This window comes from Berghia stephanieae, chromosome 1 (assembly GCF_034508935.2).
Source record: "Berghia stephanieae isolate SIO BIC M18660-M18661 chromosome 1, UCSD_Bste_1.3, whole genome shotgun sequence".
NCBI classification, from domain to species: domain Eukaryota; kingdom Metazoa; phylum Mollusca; class Gastropoda; order Nudibranchia; family Aeolidiidae; genus Berghia; species Berghia stephanieae.
This window is the reverse complement of record NC_088360.1, coordinates 13,747,776-13,769,610: the sequence shown is the minus strand read 5'-3', so window position 1 is coordinate 13,769,610 and position 21,835 is coordinate 13,747,776. Positions and strand designations below refer to the sequence as shown.

The window sequence follows — 21,835 nt, the reverse complement described above, 5'->3', positions numbered from 1 at the left end:
ATTGTGGCATTTAAAAAAAAAAGAAAGAAATAAAAGAAAAAAAAGAGAAGACAAGACAAAAAGACATTGGGAACTTAATAATCATAAAGAAAAAAGTGGTGTTGCCATTTACTTCGATGTAAAAGTATGCTTACCAACATTCACTACTGCATCATGATATCATATTCAATTTCATCATTTGAAGCAGTAATTATTAAATCTATCTATTGAGCTCTAAATAGGCATAAAACAGTCTACTTGAATCCTTCATGAACATAGCATATCTGGTCATACTCCATTTTAATACAAAACAAATAAAAACAAAAGCAAACAAACCAGCTCACCTTTCACCTTCCTTTCGTAATAATAACACTCATAACTCATTAAAACAATCACAGTATTATTTTCTCTTTGATTCAGAGTTTGAAAACCGGAATATGGTGGTCTAGTTAGATTATTGTGCTAGGGAGATAACTTCAAATATTTTTTTTAATGTTAAAAAAAAGGAGTGATTACAGATACATCTTCCAATATAAATTGTACCACTGTCAAATATTAAGTCACAATTTCTAACACTATACCTGAATGCATTCTTTCAATTATCAACACTTGAGGAGCAGGCGTTTGAAGAAGTCCATGCATCTGTGGTAGAGAAATCTGTTTGGTTTGAGGACTTGATTTCTGGGGTTGCTGGACCTGGGTTGGAATCATCTGTTTGACAATTGGAATAATTGGGTGCTTGGGGGCAGCCTGGGATTGTCCCTCCAGCTGTTGCTTCCATAAATGGAGCTGTTGAAAAAGTTTGCCTCCTTGCATTTTAGATGGGCCAATGTATGTCTTCTGGCCTAAGATACTCTTCTTGGCCTTGAATATCTCAGCAGCAGCATTCTGAAATCATTGCATATATAAACAAAGCATGGATTTCAAACAATAAACTCATAATTGTAAAATTGTAAACGAATGATAGCAGTGAGCAGTACAAAATACTTTACTCACATCTAATCATAAGTAACTGTCCTCGATTTGATCTGCTATGAAGAGGATTTTGTCTTATTAGTTTTCCCTCAACTATGTTGTGAAATGGTAACAGGGTCTAGTCTCAATAGACCAGCATCTAATCCAAAGAGTTGCAAAAAAGTGGGGTTTTTTCTATTTAATATTACAAAAACTATGATCAACTCCCTTTTCAAGGATACTATGACCTAAAAGGACTATTTTTTCAAAAGAGTAAAGAGGTCTCAATCGTATTGCTTCTAGAGAAAAAAAAAGAAGTGATTATGTAAAAAAATATAATTAATTACCAATTTTGCTGTGGAACCAGTAATAGATGGTGAGAAGATGGAAGACATTTCACCTCCAGCACCTCCCCCAGGGGCATCATCATTAGCAAGGGACTGAAATGGGATGAGGTAGGAAGGAGTTGGGTTGATGACACTTGTACCAGCTCCTGCACCAACAAAGGTGGCAGATGTGTCCAGTCGTTCCATGCGGGTACCATCACTTGTAGCATGGCATCGGAAATGAAGGGGCTCTACTTCCAAAAGTCCTAAAATGTCATTTCTTAAGCATTCAGGCTGAAAGTAAACAAGGAAATTTTAGAGTTTTTCTTTCAATATCATAATCAAAATGATATCTTTTTCTTGGTTTATGCAGTTCTAAGAAAGACTATAGTGTTATTTTCCTCTCCTCTTGAGACATAAAAATAATGAGTTCAACTAATCTGGAACTGGAAGTAAATAATCATCCTGCTGGGCTTAAAAGGATAAAAAAATATCTTCAAAAAGTTACCTCTGCCTGCATCTTTCCTAGCAAAATACCTTTTATATGGGATGCAGACAGAACCAAATGGTCTCACTTCAGGCCAAGAACATAAAATCACTTATAAAGGACAAATTGTAATGTGAGGAAAAGCAGAAACATCAAAAGCGGACCAATACAGCAAAGGCCATATAGGCCAACATTCTGCCATCCTAAGGAAATTTCAATTTTTCAAGTTATCATTATTAAATAAAACTGGGATGAATTGGATAAAAAAGTCTAAAATTTTTTCTTGTAAAGCTTCTCTTCATCACTACTATCACCCTTAAACCAGAGAAAAGGATACATATCCATCTAGCTTCCCCTTAACTGTTGTCTTTAAACAGTGAATGTTTTCATCATTTAAAAAATCAACTCAGCAATTCTGAACAAGGTCAGCCAGTTTTCCAGCTAAAGCTTTAGAAATAAAGAGAAATAAAATTTGAACAGAGGGTAGAAGCATCTCAGAGGGGATAAAAGGATTGGGTATCATTGCTTGAAATGTGGCATTATTATATAATATCTGGATTAGACTCACTTGACTCTTTGCTGCCTTCTCTGGGGTGGATGCCAACATTTCAAACAGGCCCATGGGCTCACTTGCTGCTGTGGAGTAGGTAGCAACCCCACTTTTCATGCATACAGCAAGCTGGTTACTACGAGGAGTTGTTGTTGTAGACTTAGTAATACCCGTTATTTCCATGTCAAACAACTCTGCTTCAAATGGATTACCACAGAGTCCATATCTGAAAAGTACCCAAACAAAAAAAAATTAAAAAAAAATTTACTCCATCTCTTGATATTGGAAAGCTGTCTCGGTTTCACATAAATCTGGTATTATTTATTAAATCTTTTTTTCCTTGGCCAGAATTCTCACCTATTTTTTAGATTATTTTGTTCTCAAAAGAGATGATTTAATACCCATTGTATTTCATACGAAGAAATGAAACAATATCAACATGAAATAAAACTGAATGGGAGAGAGCATGCATGATTTGTAATATCTGAGATGAAATAAACTTTAAAAAAGTTGAATCACCTGGTTTTGAGCAAGGCTTGTAAAGGCAGAGTTCTTGAACTATATTCCTGACATACATTTTGTAACACCTCACAAGTTTTCTCAGCAACCAATTCAATATCCATACACTTCACTCTGTTGAAGATGGAAAAGAACCAGCCCATGGCACCGCTAGACTTGCACAGTGGTAACAATGGATAGCTGGCTAATAAGGACTGGAGGACACACTGACTGAAAGAAGGGGCCAAGTCTTGGTCTGGTGAATTTTTGGATGACCTGGAGATGAAATATAACTAACGCAATAATATCAACAGAAACACCACTCATCATTTTCATCAATATCAATGGATGTAAATCTGTGACAACGGAGGTCATTAAATTCTCCCTGCCTTTCAATTGTCTTGAGAAATGAAGTCTTCCACTGTTTCCTTTTCTGTCCATGACTCAAAACGGATATACATAGTTTTAAGATTTATAGCCAAATAATTATATTGCTTTTCCTGATAACTTTTTCACCTTTTTTTATTTTCTTTTTCTTTTTTTCTTCTTTTGCATATGCACAATCTGACAATTATTGGGCTTATTTGAAGAGGATGGTCTTACGCTCATTCTATTCATTGTTCTTATTTTGCTGAAACAAATTATATTTAACAAATTAAAGGCAATACATTTCTTGCTACTACTTGATGAGAAACAAAAAAAATATGAAATAAAATATCTGAAACTTACTCCATGCATAGGATCAAAAGCCTGGAACACTTATGGCCAGTGGTGCGAGAACCAGTGATGTAGCAGGAGGTGACAATACCTCTCAATTCCCCTTTAATTATGTGAAGTAATCCGTCAGCATTAGATCTGTCATGATGAGAATAAAACATGTCATTGTTCCGAACAAAGAAAAAACAAACCAAAAATAATTTTTTAAACTTCAACTGACAATAATCAGTCATTTGCAAGGACAAGTGAGCTATCCAGCATCATAAAAAATATTTTGTAAAAGTTTATTGGACACCAATTTTACATATAACAAATTGTTTGTATTTAAAGATGGAATAATTTTTTTTTAAAGATGTTTACTGAGCGAACCTTCCATTGCGCTTATTTTTTAAGAGAGAAAAAGTGAACAAATGACCTGAAAAATTGTGGGATATTCCACTTGCCCTTAAAATCATACATGTAAATAGGTAAAATAAAAAATAAACAATTGTAAATTAGAGATGAAGAAAAGAGGGAGGCATCAATGTACAAAGGAGATGGAAAGAGCAGGAAAAAGAAAGGGTAGAGGGGGGGGGGGGGGGGGGTGGGAGAAGGGGGTAGACTACAAGAAGGATAGGAAAAGAGAAAATGAAAGAGGGTGTAAAATTAAATGGTAAATGGAGGAGCTGGTAAATAGGGAAGAGGATTATAGGTTAAGAGATACAAACCTACCTTAAGGGACCTGCAGGAAAGAACAAAATTCTTAATTTTCCTAATTTTGATCAGTGACACAAGTAACCCTTCTCCATGCACTCTCACAAAAAAATCAAAGAATAAGTAGTGGAACGTTGTAATCTGAAATATCTAACTATTAGCAATAATTTGGGACAGAGATGAGACATAATTCTTTACATCAAATAAAATAAGAAGATCCACAACTGAAAAGTCAATCAAAATGATGGGGCCATTCTTGATGCCTTTCTTACCTGTCATTCAAGTCATTAGTCTGTACTGACAAAGTCCATATCAAAATGTCCAACACCATGTTCTTTATGTGTTCAGGACTGGCAGCCATCACACTACTGCCTTGGTGAGGTGAAACAAGTTGTTGAGTCAAACGTTTATGAAAACTAGAATCCTGGATCATTGAGTTCCTCTGAAGTTTTTCATTGCAAACATTCAATTTTTTAAACACTCTCACAGTGACAGAAATTTCCTGAAACCAATCACACCCTTTGATGGCGGTAATTTTCTGTTTACTGGTACTTGATTTGTCACTGGTTGTCTGGGTTACACTGTCAAAAATACCCTTTATGTTGTGGTGCTTTTCTTCCATACTTTTGTACATACCAAGATTTTTCCTTTTCGCTTTTTGAATCTGTCAGAATATTAAAAAAAAAGAACACTCATAAGTTGTAACCAACATATATAGTAATTGTATTCAACAATGATTTTATTTCACACTAATAATGCACCACTTTTGATTTAAGATTAAAGGGTGATTGTGCCACTTTTAGGTCCTATAAATCCGAAGGAAAAGGAAGAGATAAGACAACCAGGGGACAATTGTGTGTTGTTCAAATAGCATAGACTATTACAATTCACTTTGGTAAAGCAGAGTATGAAATAAAATGGAGAAGCTATAAAAAGCTTGCTAGAACACCATTTTTAATGTACGTTGAGCACAAAAAATTATTTTCCTCTGATTTTCAGAGTAGCACATTCAAGAAAGAAGTAAATTGTGACGGGGTAAGAAAAGTGTTTTTTGTTTTTTTAAAAACATAATTAATATAAAAAATCTATTCACTTCTTATTTGGGATATATTTTCAATTCTTGATTACTTTTATGACTATATAAGGTGCGTAAAACAATTGTCTCCTCTCTTGCATGAGTGCATAGAGTAAGTTCAACACTCTTCATGCATAATGCATAGTAATTTGTGTACAGTGTCAAGCTTCTTGCCGTTTATTAATGACAGGCTATTCTTAATATATATTTTTTCTTGCTGTACTGTTTAATGAGATTAATGGTGAAAGAAAACTGATTTTAATCCTTTCTGGCATTAAGTCCTTTTGAGTCGAAGAACAATTGTCTACCAAATGTTAACTCTTTCTGTCTCAACGCTGCTTGTTTTGTTTCGAAGGATTTTACGGCGCTTGCAACGCATTAAGGTCATTTCAGCACCAGTAAAAAGGAAGAAAATGGGATAGTAAAATGTTCTTCTAGAATTACAATTAAGGCACCCAAGAAAAGGTAAGACAAAGGGAATTGGTTCAAATAGGAAACAGATGTAGATTCCAAGATCAGCGGACTTAGTTTGAGATCACCTAAATGTCTCATCATGACACAAGCACAGGTCCCAATTAAGAAGAACACACTCAAATGTTTACTAATCATATATAATATGAAAACAAAACATAACACAGTGCATAACAGAGAGATGATTTATAAGACAAAAAATATCTCCCAAAACTCTAACTATACATTTGACAGTTTCCCTACCAGCTAGGGTATCTGGCCAGGACCATAACAAAACAAAGTAATCTCATTCCAGGACAAAGACAGAAAGCATGTTGGAATACAGATATAGGGGGATAGAAGATACAGTAAGTGCCTCCCTGCCCACTATGGGAGGTCAGGAACCCTACCCGGTCAAACTGCTTGAACACTGCTGTGTAAAGACATCAGTCACCATAAAGACATTTGAGAGTACTGCATAATACAAGAATCTTAGTAAGATAGTCTCATGAACAAATCCCCCAAAAAATCTAATAGCCCTAACGTGCTATTAACATGTTGCAGCGCAGGCAGTGAATGAATAAAATTAAAATGTTAAAATTCCAAATATCTTTAAAATATGATTGAAAGAAAGATTTTTTAAAAATAAAAAATTTACCATTTTCTCAATTGATGAGCGAGACTCTGTCTTTTCCTTGTAATTCAACAGGAATGGTTCTGACATGGGGCTATTCTCAAAACCCTTGATGTGTAAAAGAAGGGATCTGGGTTTGGAGTTCAGCAGCTGAGAACTTGTTAGGGTTATGAGCCCCCCTGATCCTGAGAGATCCAAGCAATTGGCCAATTTTATTGGTCCACACAAAATCTCAGCTTTGAGAGAGTCCAGAAATTTTGGATCCAGAACGTTGTTAACCGTGTCAGGCTTTCTAACCGTTTCGGTAGTTTTCTGCTGAGTCTTTGGTCCCTCGCCTCCAACAATTGAACTTAAAGTGCAATTTTCATATTGCGACGATGGTGGGGGTCTGTGCATGGATCCAATATTTTGCTTAAGAAGTGTTACCTGTTTACAGCATACGAAAAGGGAAAAAAGTATTTTGTCAATGTATAATTCATTTTCAAAACTGAAAACAACAAAATGGATGGACAATTTAAGAAAAAATAAATGTGTCGATCATAAAATAAATAATTTTAGAAATCCCAAGTGTTTCTCCAGAACTGAATTGTTGACTTTAAAATATTCGGGAAGAGTTGTATTTAATTTAATGAATATTTTGTAGGGGTTTTTTTGTTTGTTTTTTTTCATTTACTTAAAGCAAATATTATAACATTTACCTCAATATTTGGCTGGGAAGTACACAAAGGATTGAGTGAGAACTTGACATCAATATGACCAACAGCACAAGGCTTAGGGAGAAGGATTTCCATTAAATGCTCATCCCATGTTTGGCTGCAATTGGTATTTTATTTTTCAAAGAAAATAAACATAAGTAGATTTGAAGTTACATCAAATTCGTTAAAAATAATTTGCAAGATAGCAGGAGCAAAGCTGTTCTAATCATCAATACAAGTTTTCCAACACACACATTTATTTAAAAGCAAATCTAAAATTTTAATTCATCTTAGAGATAACTTAAAGCTTTCTGTCATGCTGAAGGGAATTTCATTTAGTACTTTGCAGATGTCAGAGCTTCCTAACCTGACCCATTACTTTGAAGAATCAAAAAGATCAAAATGAGGAATTATACATCAAAATGAGAAATCAAATTATCGTATACAGTTTTCAAATGAGTCAGTCGAGAATTTTTTTTATGCATCAAAAAAAAAAAAGGCCTCACTCTTCCTCACTCATTCAAACTATGTGGTCTTGTGGTATGATACTCGCTTTCGGATTGGAAGGTCCTGGGTTCAAGCCTCGCTCGGCACATAGTTGAGTCCTTGGAAAAGGCTCTTTACTCACATTCTCTCACCGTACTCAGGTGTAAAATAAGTACCTGGCCGTTAACGTTGTCTGTGTCAAAAATTGAAATATCGCCTGACAGGCATCATGTCTCGTTCTACATGTTACCTGTTGCTATTGGTTAAGGACACCCTGTAAAGCGCTTTGAGCATGTTTAGTGGATATTGCGCTATATAAAAAAAGGCTAAAAAAATTACACAACAGTAGGCTACTGTAATGGCTTCATGCTCTCAAAGTAGGCACTTTCAACCTTTACCACAAGAGCTAAATCCCCTGAGACTGGAATGCAGAATTTTCAGTAGCAAATGCATTATTGAGGACTGAGCAGTTGTTTCATAGTATGATTCCCCAGAATGCGGAATCATACCGCGAAACAACCGAATTCAGAATCATAGGAAGCTCTGAGATATGCATATGGAATTTTCACAGAAGAACCAATAGGAAAAAAGAAGCATTAATATTTATTTATATCTTTAATTTGCTTTATATCCAAGCATCATTCTATAGCTAGGGAAAATATTTACTATTGGGTGAGGATTATACTCAAGCTCTGGGCAAACTTAATAGCTTTACCAATCCACTTGGGACATAGGATATGAAGGACTATAGGCACTGATGCTCAAAATTTTCCACTAAGGTCCGCTTCAGATATCAATGGTCTCAAACCCAACTATGTGGGAGGTTAAAAAATCTAATGATGTAATGGTCCAAAAGGCATGACAAGTTTTGTCACACATCAAATAAGCTTTTTCAGTTAATTTTCCCAATATTTGTAGACATGATGAATCAGTGGTTGAAAATGTATCATAGTCTTATATCAGTAAACCACATATTCTTGGAGTGAACAGTTTGTGAACAAGGCCATAATATTGACATATTTTTCATTTTTGCTTTGAAAGTGATCCTACCTTTTATAGTTGTGTTATTTCTCTGTTTAATTCTTTATTTGTATGTGTTTGTGTGTGGCTTAGGTACAGAAATAGTAAAATTCTATCATGTGAATCAATCGTCATCATTGACTAACCCAGCATCAGCAGAAAGCTTCCACGTGCGAGTGTGTTGAGTTGCCTCCCCTTGTTGTTGAAGATGTTGAGGGTGTCGGCGTTGCTGCTGTTCTTGCTGAATTTCAGACCAACATGGTGGAACAACTGCTGTGAAGCGAGGCATTAGGTTTTCAAATTGGGTGAGGGTATGTAACTGTGTTAAGTTTTCAGGGGTCAGTGGGTGTTTTGTGAGGTAGTCAGATCCTGAAATTAAAAAAGAAAAGAGGACAAAAAAATAACAATTTAATAATTTTGACTCTTAAAATCCTTACGACTCATTTACCTGAAACAATAATTATTCATATATGCATTTCCAAAAAAAAAAAAATGAAGAAGAAAATAAGACGATACGGATGAAGATGAAAATAAAAAGGAAGGAGGAGTAGGAGAGAGGAGGAAGAGAATGAGGGGAAAAAAGGAGAGGAAGGAGAAAGAGGAAAAGAGGAGAACTAAAAAAAGGAAGAGAAGGAGGGCAGCAAAAAGAAAAAGAGAAACAAAGCAGTAAAACCTCTCTCAAATTACTACATGTTGGCATCCTGAATTGGTTTGGTTAGATATTTTGAAATGATGAAGTACCCATGGCCTGAGATAGTCAAAATTACTTGCCTGGATGGTCTACCATGTCTTCATCCATCTTAGCACGCTTGATGGCAGTTCCTTCTTGGAGTCCCTCTGGTCCCTCCACTTCATCTGCACTCGGAACAGATTTCTTCTGATCCCCAATTGTGTCCAAGTCATAAAAGTAAAGCTTGCCATTATCACTACACACACACAATCTCTCAATCCCTGGAGTATAAAAAAAAAATTAAAATAATAATAATAATAATAATTAATAAAATAAAAAAAAATAAAAATTTAAACAGAATATAGGTGATATCAGATAAATAGAAAATGGTTTCAACTGGATCTCTTAACAGCTTTTTGTAAACAAAAATAAATTAAAGCATCTTTGAATACAAAATCTGTTCAAAATAAGTTAAATAACTCTGTCATAAATATTGTGCCTACCCAGTTTACAAACTTGGTATTTGATAAATTTTCAAAAGTATGTTAAGTCTGCATTTGACAAATGATGAAAGTACAATCACATATTAAAGCAAGTTATGAATTCTATATTTCCTCCACATGTTTTAAAGTTTTAGAATCTTTTTTTTGTTTGTTTGTTTTTAAGGATTTTACGATGCTTGCAACACATTTAGATCATTTCAGCACAAATAAAAAGGAAGAAAATGGATAGTGAAAAGATTCTATATAGAATAATATATATAGGAGGATTAATAAAAGTTTGATATTTCAGCTGCGTAGTTTGTAATTTAGCTAACTTCACTACCGCACTTGTGAAAAATTTAGGTCATTTCAGCGCCAGTAAAAAGGAAGAAGATGGAATAGTTAACAACAAAAAATTCCAAGTTTACGATTAAAAGCACCTGAGAAAAAAATTATCAATGTCTTTAGTTCAGGACACAAGCACAGGAAATGACTTAGAGGAATACACTCAAATAATCACAATATATCACGTTCAAAACAAATAACTACTGCAGTACATAGCAGACAGATGATTTACAAGGGGAAAAAATATCATCTCCCAAAATAATGTACATTTGGCGGTTTCAATCTCAGTTACGAACTCTGGCCAAGGTCAGGAAAAACCAAAGAAACCTCATTCTAGGACAAAAAAAACAGAAAGGATAAAGAGGGACAGCAAGAGTGACCGCCCCTTTCACCTTGGGATGTCAAAAAACCTCACCTAAAAAAATAAAAATTAAAAACAAATAAAATAAATATATAAAAAGGACAATCAAACTGCACCTGAACAATACACAGACGAAACAAATTTTTCACTTTGACCAGGGGCAACAAATGCTAATTCAGTTAAGGTTGAAAGACATAATATCTTGAATGCTCCAGATGCTGTGGTGATGACAATATGACCCAAAACACCTGGATGTATTGCTTTGTCAGAAGATCCCAACCTTAGATTCATGGATTGTTCCTCAACCTGTGGAATATTATCAAAATTTATGCATACAACTATATGGAGGTAAAGTTAAAGAAAATGACAAATAAATGTTATAGAGGAAAGCTTCATCCAGCTTCCGCCTTTAGAACAGTCCACACTAGAGTGAATTTCATATCAGTGACCTAATGTCTCAAAGTCGCATTATTTCATGCTGAACCAAATCTCAAAAAGTGATATAAAAGTAAAAGTTAAAAGAAGAAATGCAAGAATTTAGTATTTATCATCTCAAGAATTTGTTGTCCTCAATAAAATATATAAAAACTTGATCAAAGTTTCACATGTTTTCATTATAAAATATTTGTTTTGGCATCTTAATCACGTTGACAAAATACAGAACAAAGATATATATTTGCCCATCAGGAGAGTACCCAACAATTGTATGGCTAAGGGGTTCAGGGGTACAGAGTCTAGCACAGTGAAGCGTGGTTAGTTGCCAGATGAGTGGCAGGGTAAGGCCCTTACACATATTACCTAACCCGAGTCAGGTTTGAATGAATACCAGGTATAGGCATTTATGGATATTATAAGAGTGCTAGTATATAAATGATATCTGACAGGCAACTCAGCAACTGGTGCAGTTTGAAATGGAAATATGGTTACGGTCTGCTGGAACATTGTGAAGTGTAATGTGCAAGGTAACTCCATGGAAATGAGCTATATAAATGTTCATTTTAAAAAAGACAACCCCCGCCCCCTCCCCCCAACACACACAAATCTAAGTATTCACTATAAAAATTTACATACAAATGTTTTCAATTTTGTAGGGTAATGAGACATGAAGGGGGAAAAAATATAAATAGCAACTTACCTGATCCTCCACTTCTGACGGCAACATAAGAGCATTGGTAATAACATCTCTCGGGGAGGTGATAAGCGTTTGGGCTACAGGAGACTCTTCGAGGCTTTCATTCTTCACTCGATATACAAGGATTCCACCCCCACAATATTGTCCTACAGATGAGGTGTTTTTCTGGGATGATGACAAGCTGTCAGCTGATAATTGTGAATCTGGAAGTGATGAACTTTCTAAGAATCCTACTTTGGTACTCAGGACAACAACAACATGCTGCTTATCAATAGAAGGAATGAGACAGGTAATTTCAAGACCTTCTTTTTGAAAAGGTACTGGTAATTCTATACACTGCATTACTTTCCCTGAAATCGTAGGTACCTCCTTTTTGGGTGATCCATTGATGTTAGAAACAGTATTGGTACTGGAATTACTTGTGTTGGCAAATGAAAATGAAAATGGCTTCGTAGGAGTTATTGGTTCAGCTAGAGAGGAATCTAAATTATCACAGAAGATATCACTTGGACCATTACTCAAGTCCGTCACTTGTTTAGTTTCACCTGCAGACACAAATGTTCCTGTGAATGGATTTGTAACTACTTTGCCAGGAGCAGGGGTGAACCCAACTATTTGACAATCAGAGTCGTACTCCCAAGGCATGACCCAATCCTCGGTATTGTTGGCGACACCTGGTGGTGGCGTGCCAGCATCTTCTTTCACTGGTTCAGATTTTACAGGCACTGGAGATGTCTTTTTCGTTGGACTTGCTTCTTCGACAGCTTGTAGCTGCTCAACCAATGATACCAAAACAATGTATGGCACAAGTTGACTTTCAGGAAGATGGAAATCACATGAATCGTAATAACTCCCGTCAGTGATCAGTCTCGAATTACTTAACTCACTACTGACTGTTTCATTCACTTCATTCATAAGTTGAACTGTTCTACTGCTGCCTGACATAGAATGACTTTCACTTCTTAGACATGACTTAGTACGTCTTAGACTTACACCACATATAACAGAAAGTTTGGCATCATTTGTTGAAGATTTGGATGGAGATTGTTGTTCATGCTGAACTTTGCTTTCCCCAACACAAAGAGCTGTTACATGCATATCATCAGAAGGTCTCTGAGAATGATCTGCCAAAAATTTAATTAAAAATTAAAATGAGTTAGGAATATAACAAATAATTGATATAATAGGCTGAATCAAACTGGACTCTTTGTGAGAAAAATACACAAATGAGTGCAATTTATTGTGTTCTATTTTACTACTAAAATATCTCATATTTCATATACTTTTAATTACAATTTGTTTTATGTTATTCATGTCGTTGTATCTTTTGTCTTTCTATTTTATGAATGAGGGAAATGTGAAAAAAAAAAGATCAGTTTAAATCAAATATCAATTTTCCACTTTATAATCCACATAGTTTCCCCTAAGAGAGATGATAATGTTTAGTTTTTTCGGAGTTTTCTTTTTAATTTTAAACAAGTTTTGTAATTTACCACTTGGAGGTAGACTTTTGTGGAGAGAAATTTCTTGCACATCCTCATCTTGACCAGCACATTTCCTTTGATGACAATTAATTTGAGAAGAAATAATCAAAAATGTGTTAGGAATGAAGCGAGATAATTTTTTTTTAACCCCCCCCCCCCCCCCCACCCCTTTTCCCCCACTCACCATAATCACATTATAGAATATTTATTTTTTTAAGTAAGCTCTCTCAATATCAATATTTGGAGCTACATCATTATGATACAAAAGCCATGATGACTTTTAACATGGGTGCAAGCAACTGGACCTCAAAAAGCCTGCAAGTCTACTTATGACCAGACATTTAATCTGAAAAAGCCTACAAGATTACCTCGTCATTTGAAGTCTTGTTCTCAGCATCTAGTCTTCATAATAGTAGTCCACAATTGTTGTATGTTTAATCCAAAGGTTATAATGCAGTAATTTGTTAAGTTTCTTATCACAAGTTGCACAATTTTAAAATATACAAAAACAGAAATAAAACAAAAATCAATCAAATCCAAATCGCAAAAAGCCGGCGACGTTTTTTTCGGTAATCCAATCGGTCGGCAGGCCGGCTGTAGCCGGCTCTCTTGCACCCATGTTTTAAAGACAATAGTCAGTTAATGCAAGACACTTATCATTAACATGTTATTTTGTTTGTTTTGTTTTTAAGATTTTTATAGCGCTAGCAACACATTTAGGTCTTACCAGTGCCAGTAAAAAGGAGGAAAATGGGATAGTAAAAAGTTTTTGAATTACAATAAGAGTACCCAAGAAACATTAAGACAAAGGGGAATTAGCTCAAATAAGAAACAGGTGTAGATTCCAAGTGCACACTACCAGTGTACTTAGTTTGAGATCACCTAAAAGTCTCATCCTGACACAAGCACAAGTCTCCAGTAAAAGGAACACACTCAATCGTTTACAAATATATATATGTAAAACAAAAATAATACAGTACATATCAGAGAGATGATTTACAGGACAAAAAATATCAACTTTCAAAACTTTAATTGTTTCCCTCCCAGCCAGGGTATCCAGGTCAGGGCAGGGACAAAATCAAGTAATCCCATACCAAGACCAAGACAGAAAGCATGTTGGAAAACATATACAATGGGATAGAAGACACAGTAAGTGCCCCGCCCCCTCCCCCCGGCCCACTATGGGAGGTTAGAAACCCCACTGACTGACAATTTTCAAATATTCTTATTTTTACAACAGGGAGAAAGAAAAAAAAAAGTTAAATGATAGTCAGTGGAAGAAAAACATAAAACAAAACCAAAGATACAAATAACACTAACTTTTGCACTCCAGATCTGACAGTATTCTCTTGTTTTTCAATTTGAAGTCCAGTTTTCAGAGCTACAAGTGCATCAGTTATATCAATATCGAACTGACAATGTTTCTGATGGAAAAGACAGAAAATAATGGATAACAATATTAGTATAAATTTCGTTTCAAAAATTGATAATTCTTTGCTTCAGTAAACATATCATAATATCGTAAATTTACATTAAGAAGAATTTATTGCATCTTAATCATCATCAGCCAAATCATGCAGTGAAGTATTTTTAAACTGAAATATAAATAAAAATAGACATTATACTAACAAATAAAATAACAAGCAGGGACATGGGAAATACCTTTACAATATGACTAATATCCCACACAACTATATTTCCATCCTTTGTTGATGTTGCTATAAAATCCTCATTAAATGTAGTACTCAAACATGAAATTTTCTGGGGACAAAAAAGAAAGATATGTTCCATGACATTGAATTTTAATTAATTTTTTTTTAAAAGGAATATCAATTATACAAATACATGGTCTTGTAGGCCTTTTATCTATTAATTACCTATAATTTATTTTTAAAGAGGAGGCAATACGAGTGCTTATTTCCGACTTTCAATTCATTCAATATTCCTTTGACAAGATCTGTAAAGAATCTCTATGTATTTTACTCAGGAGCATCAAATATGTTCAGTTCTTTTTTTATCAAAAGTATAAATATCAAACCTCCTGAGCTGAAGACCCATGGTAATGAGCTGGTTGAGTGGCATATGTCAATGCCAGTGGAACATTCTGAGTGAAATCCCCTTTTATATAGGGACACAGCTGGGAATGACGCTCATGTTCTGACCTAAAATGGAAAGGATAAAAACTTTTTTTTAACTACCTATATCTCAGATATTCATCAAACAAAATATAATTTTAAAATTAAATTAATAAACAAATAATATTAAATTATCACAGCTCTTCTGGGACTTTAATCTCTGTGAAAAAAAATCTGTTACTTTATAGAACATTACAACACATGTTTATTGGAAACAGAATCTGATACACGATCTTAAAACCCACAAGGGAAAGTTTTCTGTCTTTTTGTATATTGTAAAAAATTTCAAACATATTTACCCAAAGTCAAACCTTTCTGATATCATGCGTAAGCATTCCACCACAGCACATGCTTTTTCAAAGAATAATATGAAATACTATTATTTTTATAAGTATAATTAACATACAAACTAATGGCAATAATAATAATAATAATAATAATAATAATAATAATAATAATAATAATAATAATAATAATAATAATAATAATAATAATATTAATAATAATAATGAGGCGCATGTCTGAAAAGACTGAGGATTGCAAAAAAGACCAGGTGACAAAATGATGACAGTTATTCTTTGTCTACTTCTGTGCCCATTACATTTTCAGATTAATAAAGATTCAAGAGAATTCTTTCAATAATGATTCTTTACCAAGGCTCATCGGTAGGTTCCCAGCACACAAGGCAAACATTACAAGTAAAACACATGGCTCTGTCGTCTCCATAAAGGTTTGGGTGGTGGAAGAAGCCAGCTTGGGCCATAGGATCTGGAAGAGCCCATCTGTATTTGCAATTGAAGAGTAAATCATTCAATAGTTATTAAAAAAGTAAATTTCTCATTAAATTATCCTGTGACCGTTGAACCTAGTAGTTACTATTACATCCTAAATTTAAGATTGAGAATGATGAAAGCAATATTCCTTATTCAAAACAAAAAAAAAAAAAAACAACAAAGAAATTACTAGAACAACATTGAATTTCTAATAGAAGATTTTAATTGTCTCAAAACATAGAATATAAATCATAATGACCAATGACACACAAGGAGCTTAAGTTTAACAAAGTTTTTGGAGCTTGCTCAAATATGGGTAATGACAATGGGTGGGTTGCTCCTACACAGGTAACTGGTTGGTTATGGCAAATCAATTTCTGTCACAAAGTCATAAATCTCAATTAACCTCTGCTGGTTGGATAGGAGGGTCAGTAAAGAAAAAAATCCGACAAAGCATTTAATCCCACTCTTTGCCTATTTGTGAAACACTAAACCAAAAAAGATTCCATAGCCCCTAAAATTATGTCACAAGTAAAAGCTAATTGTTGAATTTTAGGTATGAAAATGTTATCAGCAAGTGAGCTTATGCTGATAAACACTTAAAATATTTTTTTCTAACAAAAAAAACTTACTTGTAATTCATGTGGGGCCAATTTTTAAAAGTTTCTCTGCGAGCAGCTTCACTATACATTAGAGCTCTGTTGACCGGTTCCTTAAGAATATCTGCCCGAATGCTGGGCAGTAAAAATCCAAGGCGATCGATAACGGCGGAAGCTACTGGCAAACCTTGACTTTTCTGACTTGTTTTAGTCAGTTCTTCTATCAACGAAGAACAGACCGATTTCAGGACTAAATGTTGCATCTCCAAACATACAGTTGCCCACTGAAAAAAAAAAGACATATATAATCCATTTGGTGTTACAATGACATAAGATAGGCTATTGAAAAATCTATTTAGGCTACCAACCAATCACGTCTAATCTCTAGTTGATCACATTCAGTGAAATGAACATGAGCACAAATGGACGACTTTAAATCTTAACTAAAAATGCAGGTTGAAATCTCTTTCCATATAAAAGCTTAAATACGATCCCCCCCCCCCCCCCCCCAATCCTGCTATTCCAAACATTATATCAAAGCATACTCATGTACCTAAAAACACATTGACATACAAATTAACAAAGCATACTTTGGAATTTCTTCTTAAACTCCTTTGAATCAGTAGTAACAAAAATTACTACAAAAATAAAAATTACCTTTGCTGTTTTGTGGTTACCCTGAGTCGCTTCCTGGGCAGCACATATGCCATTAGACAAATCCCTTATAAAATCACCAACATATTCCTTCCCTGAAAGGTCTGTGACAGCAAATGATTTCAGCAGATGGGTGGCCTAAGGAAATGTTAATTTAAAAACAAATATACATGTACATCAAGTTCAGTTGGTGTAATGATCGAGCAGTTAAGGTTTTCCAATGTCTCAACAGACTGGGCTTTAAGGCCTGTTTTCAAACCCTTGTTTTATTTTTTTTCTTGAACAAGAAGCTTCACCTCCGTTGTTCACTTGTAAAGCTGTGTTGCAGCGCACACCTGGAATACCTGTCTTTTCTCCCCAGACAAATTAAGGGAATATATTTATCTATCTGGGGGTCCTGATAACTCAGTAGAGCGCATTATCCAAGACCCCTGGTGATGTCAATACTTTTTTTTTTTGTTTTGTTTGTTTGTTGCTTTAGGTCTCTTCCAACACAATTGAGGTTATATGAGAGACCGCTGAAACAAAAAAACAAGCAATCTAACAAAAATAGTACAAATGTCAATCAAAATCATAACCTAAAGATATCATAAGCTAAATTATAAATAACCAAGAACAAACAGGCAGAGGATTTACAGGAAAAAAAATATCCCCTGTCAAAAATACAATCACAAACCAAAGAAGCAGGATAGGCTAGTAAAGAGAAGAAGAAACGACATCACTATCGGATCGTACACCCATGCGAACATCATAGGTATATGATTCAAGGTTGATGCTCCCATCCAACCACCCGCTCAATACTTTTTCTGACCTAGTCGAAAGTACTTCATGATAGAATAGGGTCCTATCCAAAGGGTAGCAAGCAATAGATATTGACCATTTCAGGTTATAGAAACCAGGATAAACTCCGGCTCCAAGGAGAGAGAAGATTTATCAATCTGAATAAAATCCATCAACAAACTTATAATATTTTCATCCTAATTGACAAGGGGCCATAAAGAAAGAAAAAAAAGTTAAAACTTGTAAACATAAAAGAATAGCATCTGCGGAATGCATTTCTTGTATCACAACAGAATTTTTTTTTGTTTGTTTGTTGCTTTAGATCTCTTCCAACACAATTGAGGTTATATGAGAGACCGCTGAAACAAAAAAACAAGCAATCTAACAAAAATAGTACAAATGTAAATCAAAATCATAACCTAAAGATATCATAAGCTAAATTATAAATAACCAAGAACAAACAGGCAGAAGATTTACAGAAAAAAAAATATCCCCTGTCAAAAATACAATCACAAACCAAAGAAGCAGGATAGGCTAGTAAAGAGAAGAAGAAACGACATCACTATCGGATTGTACACCCATGCGAACATCATAGGTATATGATTCAAGGGTGATGCTACCATCCAACCACCCGCCACAACAGAATTAATAAAAGAGGAATATAATATCTAAAAAACATATAATTAGTATTAGAAAAATCCTTCTAAAACTGTCATATGGATGGGATCTATCGCAAACCTTTCAACTTGGGGGAAACCCTACTATGGATAAGATTTTAAAAACTACAAACAACACAACAATCAATGGAAATGAAAAAAGTTTTGTCACATAAAAAAACAGCATTTTCATTGATAGTTTTAGTACTGCCATCAATATGTTTTCTTTAACTTTAAGAGATATATATTGAACCAAATAAACCAGACTGTGACCTAATAATGCCATTAACTCAAAGTTGGCTTGCCATCTGGCCTCCTTTTTTCAACCGATATATTGTAGTTATTTTTCAAACACAAAGTTTCAAACCTCAACAAGTGGCAATTCAATTTTCACTGTCTCTTCCGTCTTTTGAACAGGAGTCTGAAGGGCTGTGTCCAGCAACAAGATCCCTTGCAGATCTCCTCTGACACCAAGTGCTGAGCCATCACTGAGCACTGTTCTGTCTTTCTCTGCTAGGTATTTACATCTGACATTTTCAGTTTTATGGCCTGGAAAAAAAATATTCATATATTATTCTTGACATCAAAAACTGTAAATAAAGAGTGTTGTCATATAATTTGCATAAAATCCATTTTCTTGACGTTTGAATGATCAGCATCCGAACTACAACAGGAATGACCCATTTTATCAGTTGACCAAACAAGACCAGGTCATAATCTTTAGGATGCGATACTTCAAGTCAGTGCCCCTCTCGAAACAGGAAGTATAACAGGTGAACAAATCCTACAGAATTGCCCAACACTCTCTGTCCTTTGGAGAAAATACTGGCCAATGACTGCCCTAACAAGCTTGAGGAGTAAGCTCCACTCAACCGGAGCCTGGAGGATCTCCAGAGGACTGGTGGAGAGTAGACTGCTGAGCGAACACAAAGAAGATATTTTGCAGCCATAAACATGTCATCAATTAAATTTTTGCTGTGATAAATAAATATTGTACTATTTATCAATGCTTATATTTCTACAGAGACAATTGGATATATTTTTTTTTTTTTTTTTTTTTAAAAAGTATTTTGTATGAAAGGGTATATGACTCACAACAATTAAAATTTAAGCTTTCAAATCAGTTTTCAGCTCAACAAATTTCATTTCTCAACGACTATACATACACTGTGAGAGACAGTAACTTATAATCCATAGATAATTATACTCTTAGTTGTTAAAAGATGGTTCTAAAATAAACATGGTAAAATCACTATTCGCAGTAGTAGAAGTGCTCTCCCGTCTCTGAAAATTAGTCTTTGTCCCCTCGCTGAACACAACATTGTATTTTCTGTTCAACATGGCGTGTTGGTGAATGCCTTGAAGTTGAATGAGAGTGTGTTAGTTTGAGAAGAAAAGAAAAGTAGGGATGATTGAAACATTTTGTGTGGCTGAGAATTGAGATTTTTAACGTTTCAACTTTTCCTTCAAGTCTGGAACTTGACAAGATCATGTCTTGTTTTGTTTACCCCAATCCAATCCATGAAAATTTCCCTGTCCCCACCTCTCCGCTTGATCATTCGTTCACATCTTGAAATCTATAAGCTTATCTGTCACTTAATGAGAATAGTTCTGTCCCGTTTATTGTTTTATTTACAATTAGTTAAATATATTTTATAAAGGTTCCAGGAATCTCTCCCTCTCTCTCTCTCACACACAAACACACACTCGCCATTGCTCATGACTCATATCTCAGTGCTCCTGCAAATAATAGGTTACCATCAATAAACTATCTCTGCTACTACAGCCACCACATCATCATTACTACCACAGCAACCATCACCACTTTTACATCATCATACCACCGCCACTACTACAACGACAACCATCACAACATTACTACCACTACCACAGCTACCTCCACATCGTTATCAAAACTACGGCTACCGCCGCCACCATTATATCATCATCATTATGGTCATCATCACAACCACATCAACACCACCATCACTACACATTAACAGACACATCATCATCGTCATTGAAATGCAAAATAATAATAATAGTTAGTAATAATTTTAAAAAATTAATTCTTAAAAATATTTGTTTTAATCAACAACAAAATTTTTATTAAAAAATAAAACAAAAACAAATAATAATAATAATAAATTAATAATAATAGTTATGTAGTTTATTTTTATTTTGCGCCCAATCCTCTATACAATAAAGCTCAAGGCTCATAGGCTACTACTGCAAATAGCTGCAATGAATTATATCTACTATTTATTACTGCGAATAGAGTTAATAGAGGCAATATAGGTGACCATTTTATCATTGTTATTTGTATATAATAAAATAATAATATAATTCAACTTGATCGTTTATATTTAGGTTTTCGTGGATGAAGAATCCTAGATTTTTCACAGATACTAAAGTCATGTCTTTGAACAGAATCCCGAAGGTACAAAACATTTCTATGAGAAACAAGTCTGTTCCCTACCAAAGCTGGTTTCGATTTCAATTTCAACAGCAGACAACAAAATTGACTGACGCTTTTTACTTTTTAGTCTTAGATTTTGATTTTGACTTTGGTTTTCGCTTTCTCTCAGCGAATAAATAATCAAATGAGTAAATTATATTCAATCAAAATGGACCTTATGCGGGATCCTCGTAAGGACAATAGAGATACGAATGACGGGCAGGGTCCCAAGCACTTCAACTTCAAGGAATGCGCTAGATAGTTTCTTCACTCTTCTAATCTGAATCTGATCTGATCTTCCTAGAAATACATACCTGACAAGTCAGATTTTTGAAGCACAGCTCCTGAGAGTGCATCCACGATTATGACTGACTGGTCTTTACATGATAGAATAATGGCATTTAACAATGAATTGTAAGTAACATCCTCTACTATTGAATCAAGTGATAAACATCCATCTTGTCGAATGGACCATCGATCTTCGGTATCCGCCATGATACATTTGTACAAGTTACAGTGGTCATTCCAGTGACGTCACGCCTAAAATGGGATGGAAAGATTTAACGAAAAAAAAATTCCGTGATCATTGCTCTTGACTTGATTTCTATGAACTCTCATTACTGAGACTGTTTACAAAATATTACCATAAATTTTACTGTCAATCGCTCACAAAATAAGCGAGTTTTTGCTAAACGGAGCTATATTTGGAAACTGATCTCATCGTTTTTCTCTTTTACCAACT

The 21,835-nt window shown here is 34.6% G+C and overlaps 2 protein-coding genes across 9 annotated transcripts in view; one reads left to right on the top strand and one right to left on the bottom strand.

The window, feature by feature from the left end:
* Window positions 1-21,753, bottom strand: part of LOC144968481 (dual E2 ubiquitin-conjugating enzyme/E3 ubiquitin-protein ligase BIRC6-like) — a 71,088-nt gene extending 49,335 nt beyond the window's left edge. For all 8 annotated transcript variants that reach the window (XM_078906904.1, XM_078906922.1, XM_078906931.1 and 5 more), the window contains exons 1-21: window positions 21,408-21,753; window positions 19,003-19,184; window positions 17,203-17,337; window positions 16,579-16,829; window positions 15,827-15,955; window positions 15,077-15,200; window positions 14,701-14,799; window positions 14,359-14,462; window positions 13,048-13,112; window positions 11,558-12,678; window positions 10,539-10,728; window positions 9,336-9,515; window positions 8,711-8,933; window positions 7,062-7,176; window positions 6,388-6,789; window positions 4,477-4,868; window positions 3,524-3,649; window positions 2,816-3,070; window positions 2,315-2,522; window positions 1,281-1,553; window positions 561-867 (exon numbers count right to left, since the gene is read on the bottom strand). In XM_078906904.1, the coding sequence (XP_078763030.1) occupies window positions 561-867; window positions 1,281-1,553; window positions 2,315-2,522; window positions 2,816-3,070; window positions 3,524-3,649; window positions 4,477-4,868; window positions 6,388-6,789; window positions 7,062-7,176; window positions 8,711-8,933; window positions 9,336-9,515; window positions 10,539-10,728; window positions 11,558-12,678; window positions 13,048-13,112; window positions 14,359-14,462; window positions 14,701-14,799; window positions 15,077-15,200; window positions 15,827-15,955; window positions 16,579-16,829; window positions 17,203-17,337; window positions 19,003-19,184; window positions 21,408-21,588 (5,062 nt within the window). In that variant the 5' untranslated portion in view covers window positions 21,589-21,753. The remainder of the gene's footprint in view (window positions 1-560; window positions 868-1,280; window positions 1,554-2,314; window positions 2,523-2,815; window positions 3,071-3,523; window positions 3,650-4,476; window positions 4,869-6,387; window positions 6,790-7,061; window positions 7,177-8,710; window positions 8,934-9,335; window positions 9,516-10,538; window positions 10,729-11,557; window positions 12,679-13,047; window positions 13,113-14,358; window positions 14,463-14,700; window positions 14,800-15,076; window positions 15,201-15,826; window positions 15,956-16,578; window positions 16,830-17,202; window positions 17,338-19,002; window positions 19,185-21,407) is intronic.
* Window positions 1-21,835, top strand: part of LOC144968549 (putative small nuclear ribonucleoprotein Sm D2) — a 399,977-nt gene that overhangs the window by 224,226 nt on the left and 153,916 nt on the right. The gene's annotated exons all lie outside the window — the stretch shown is intronic.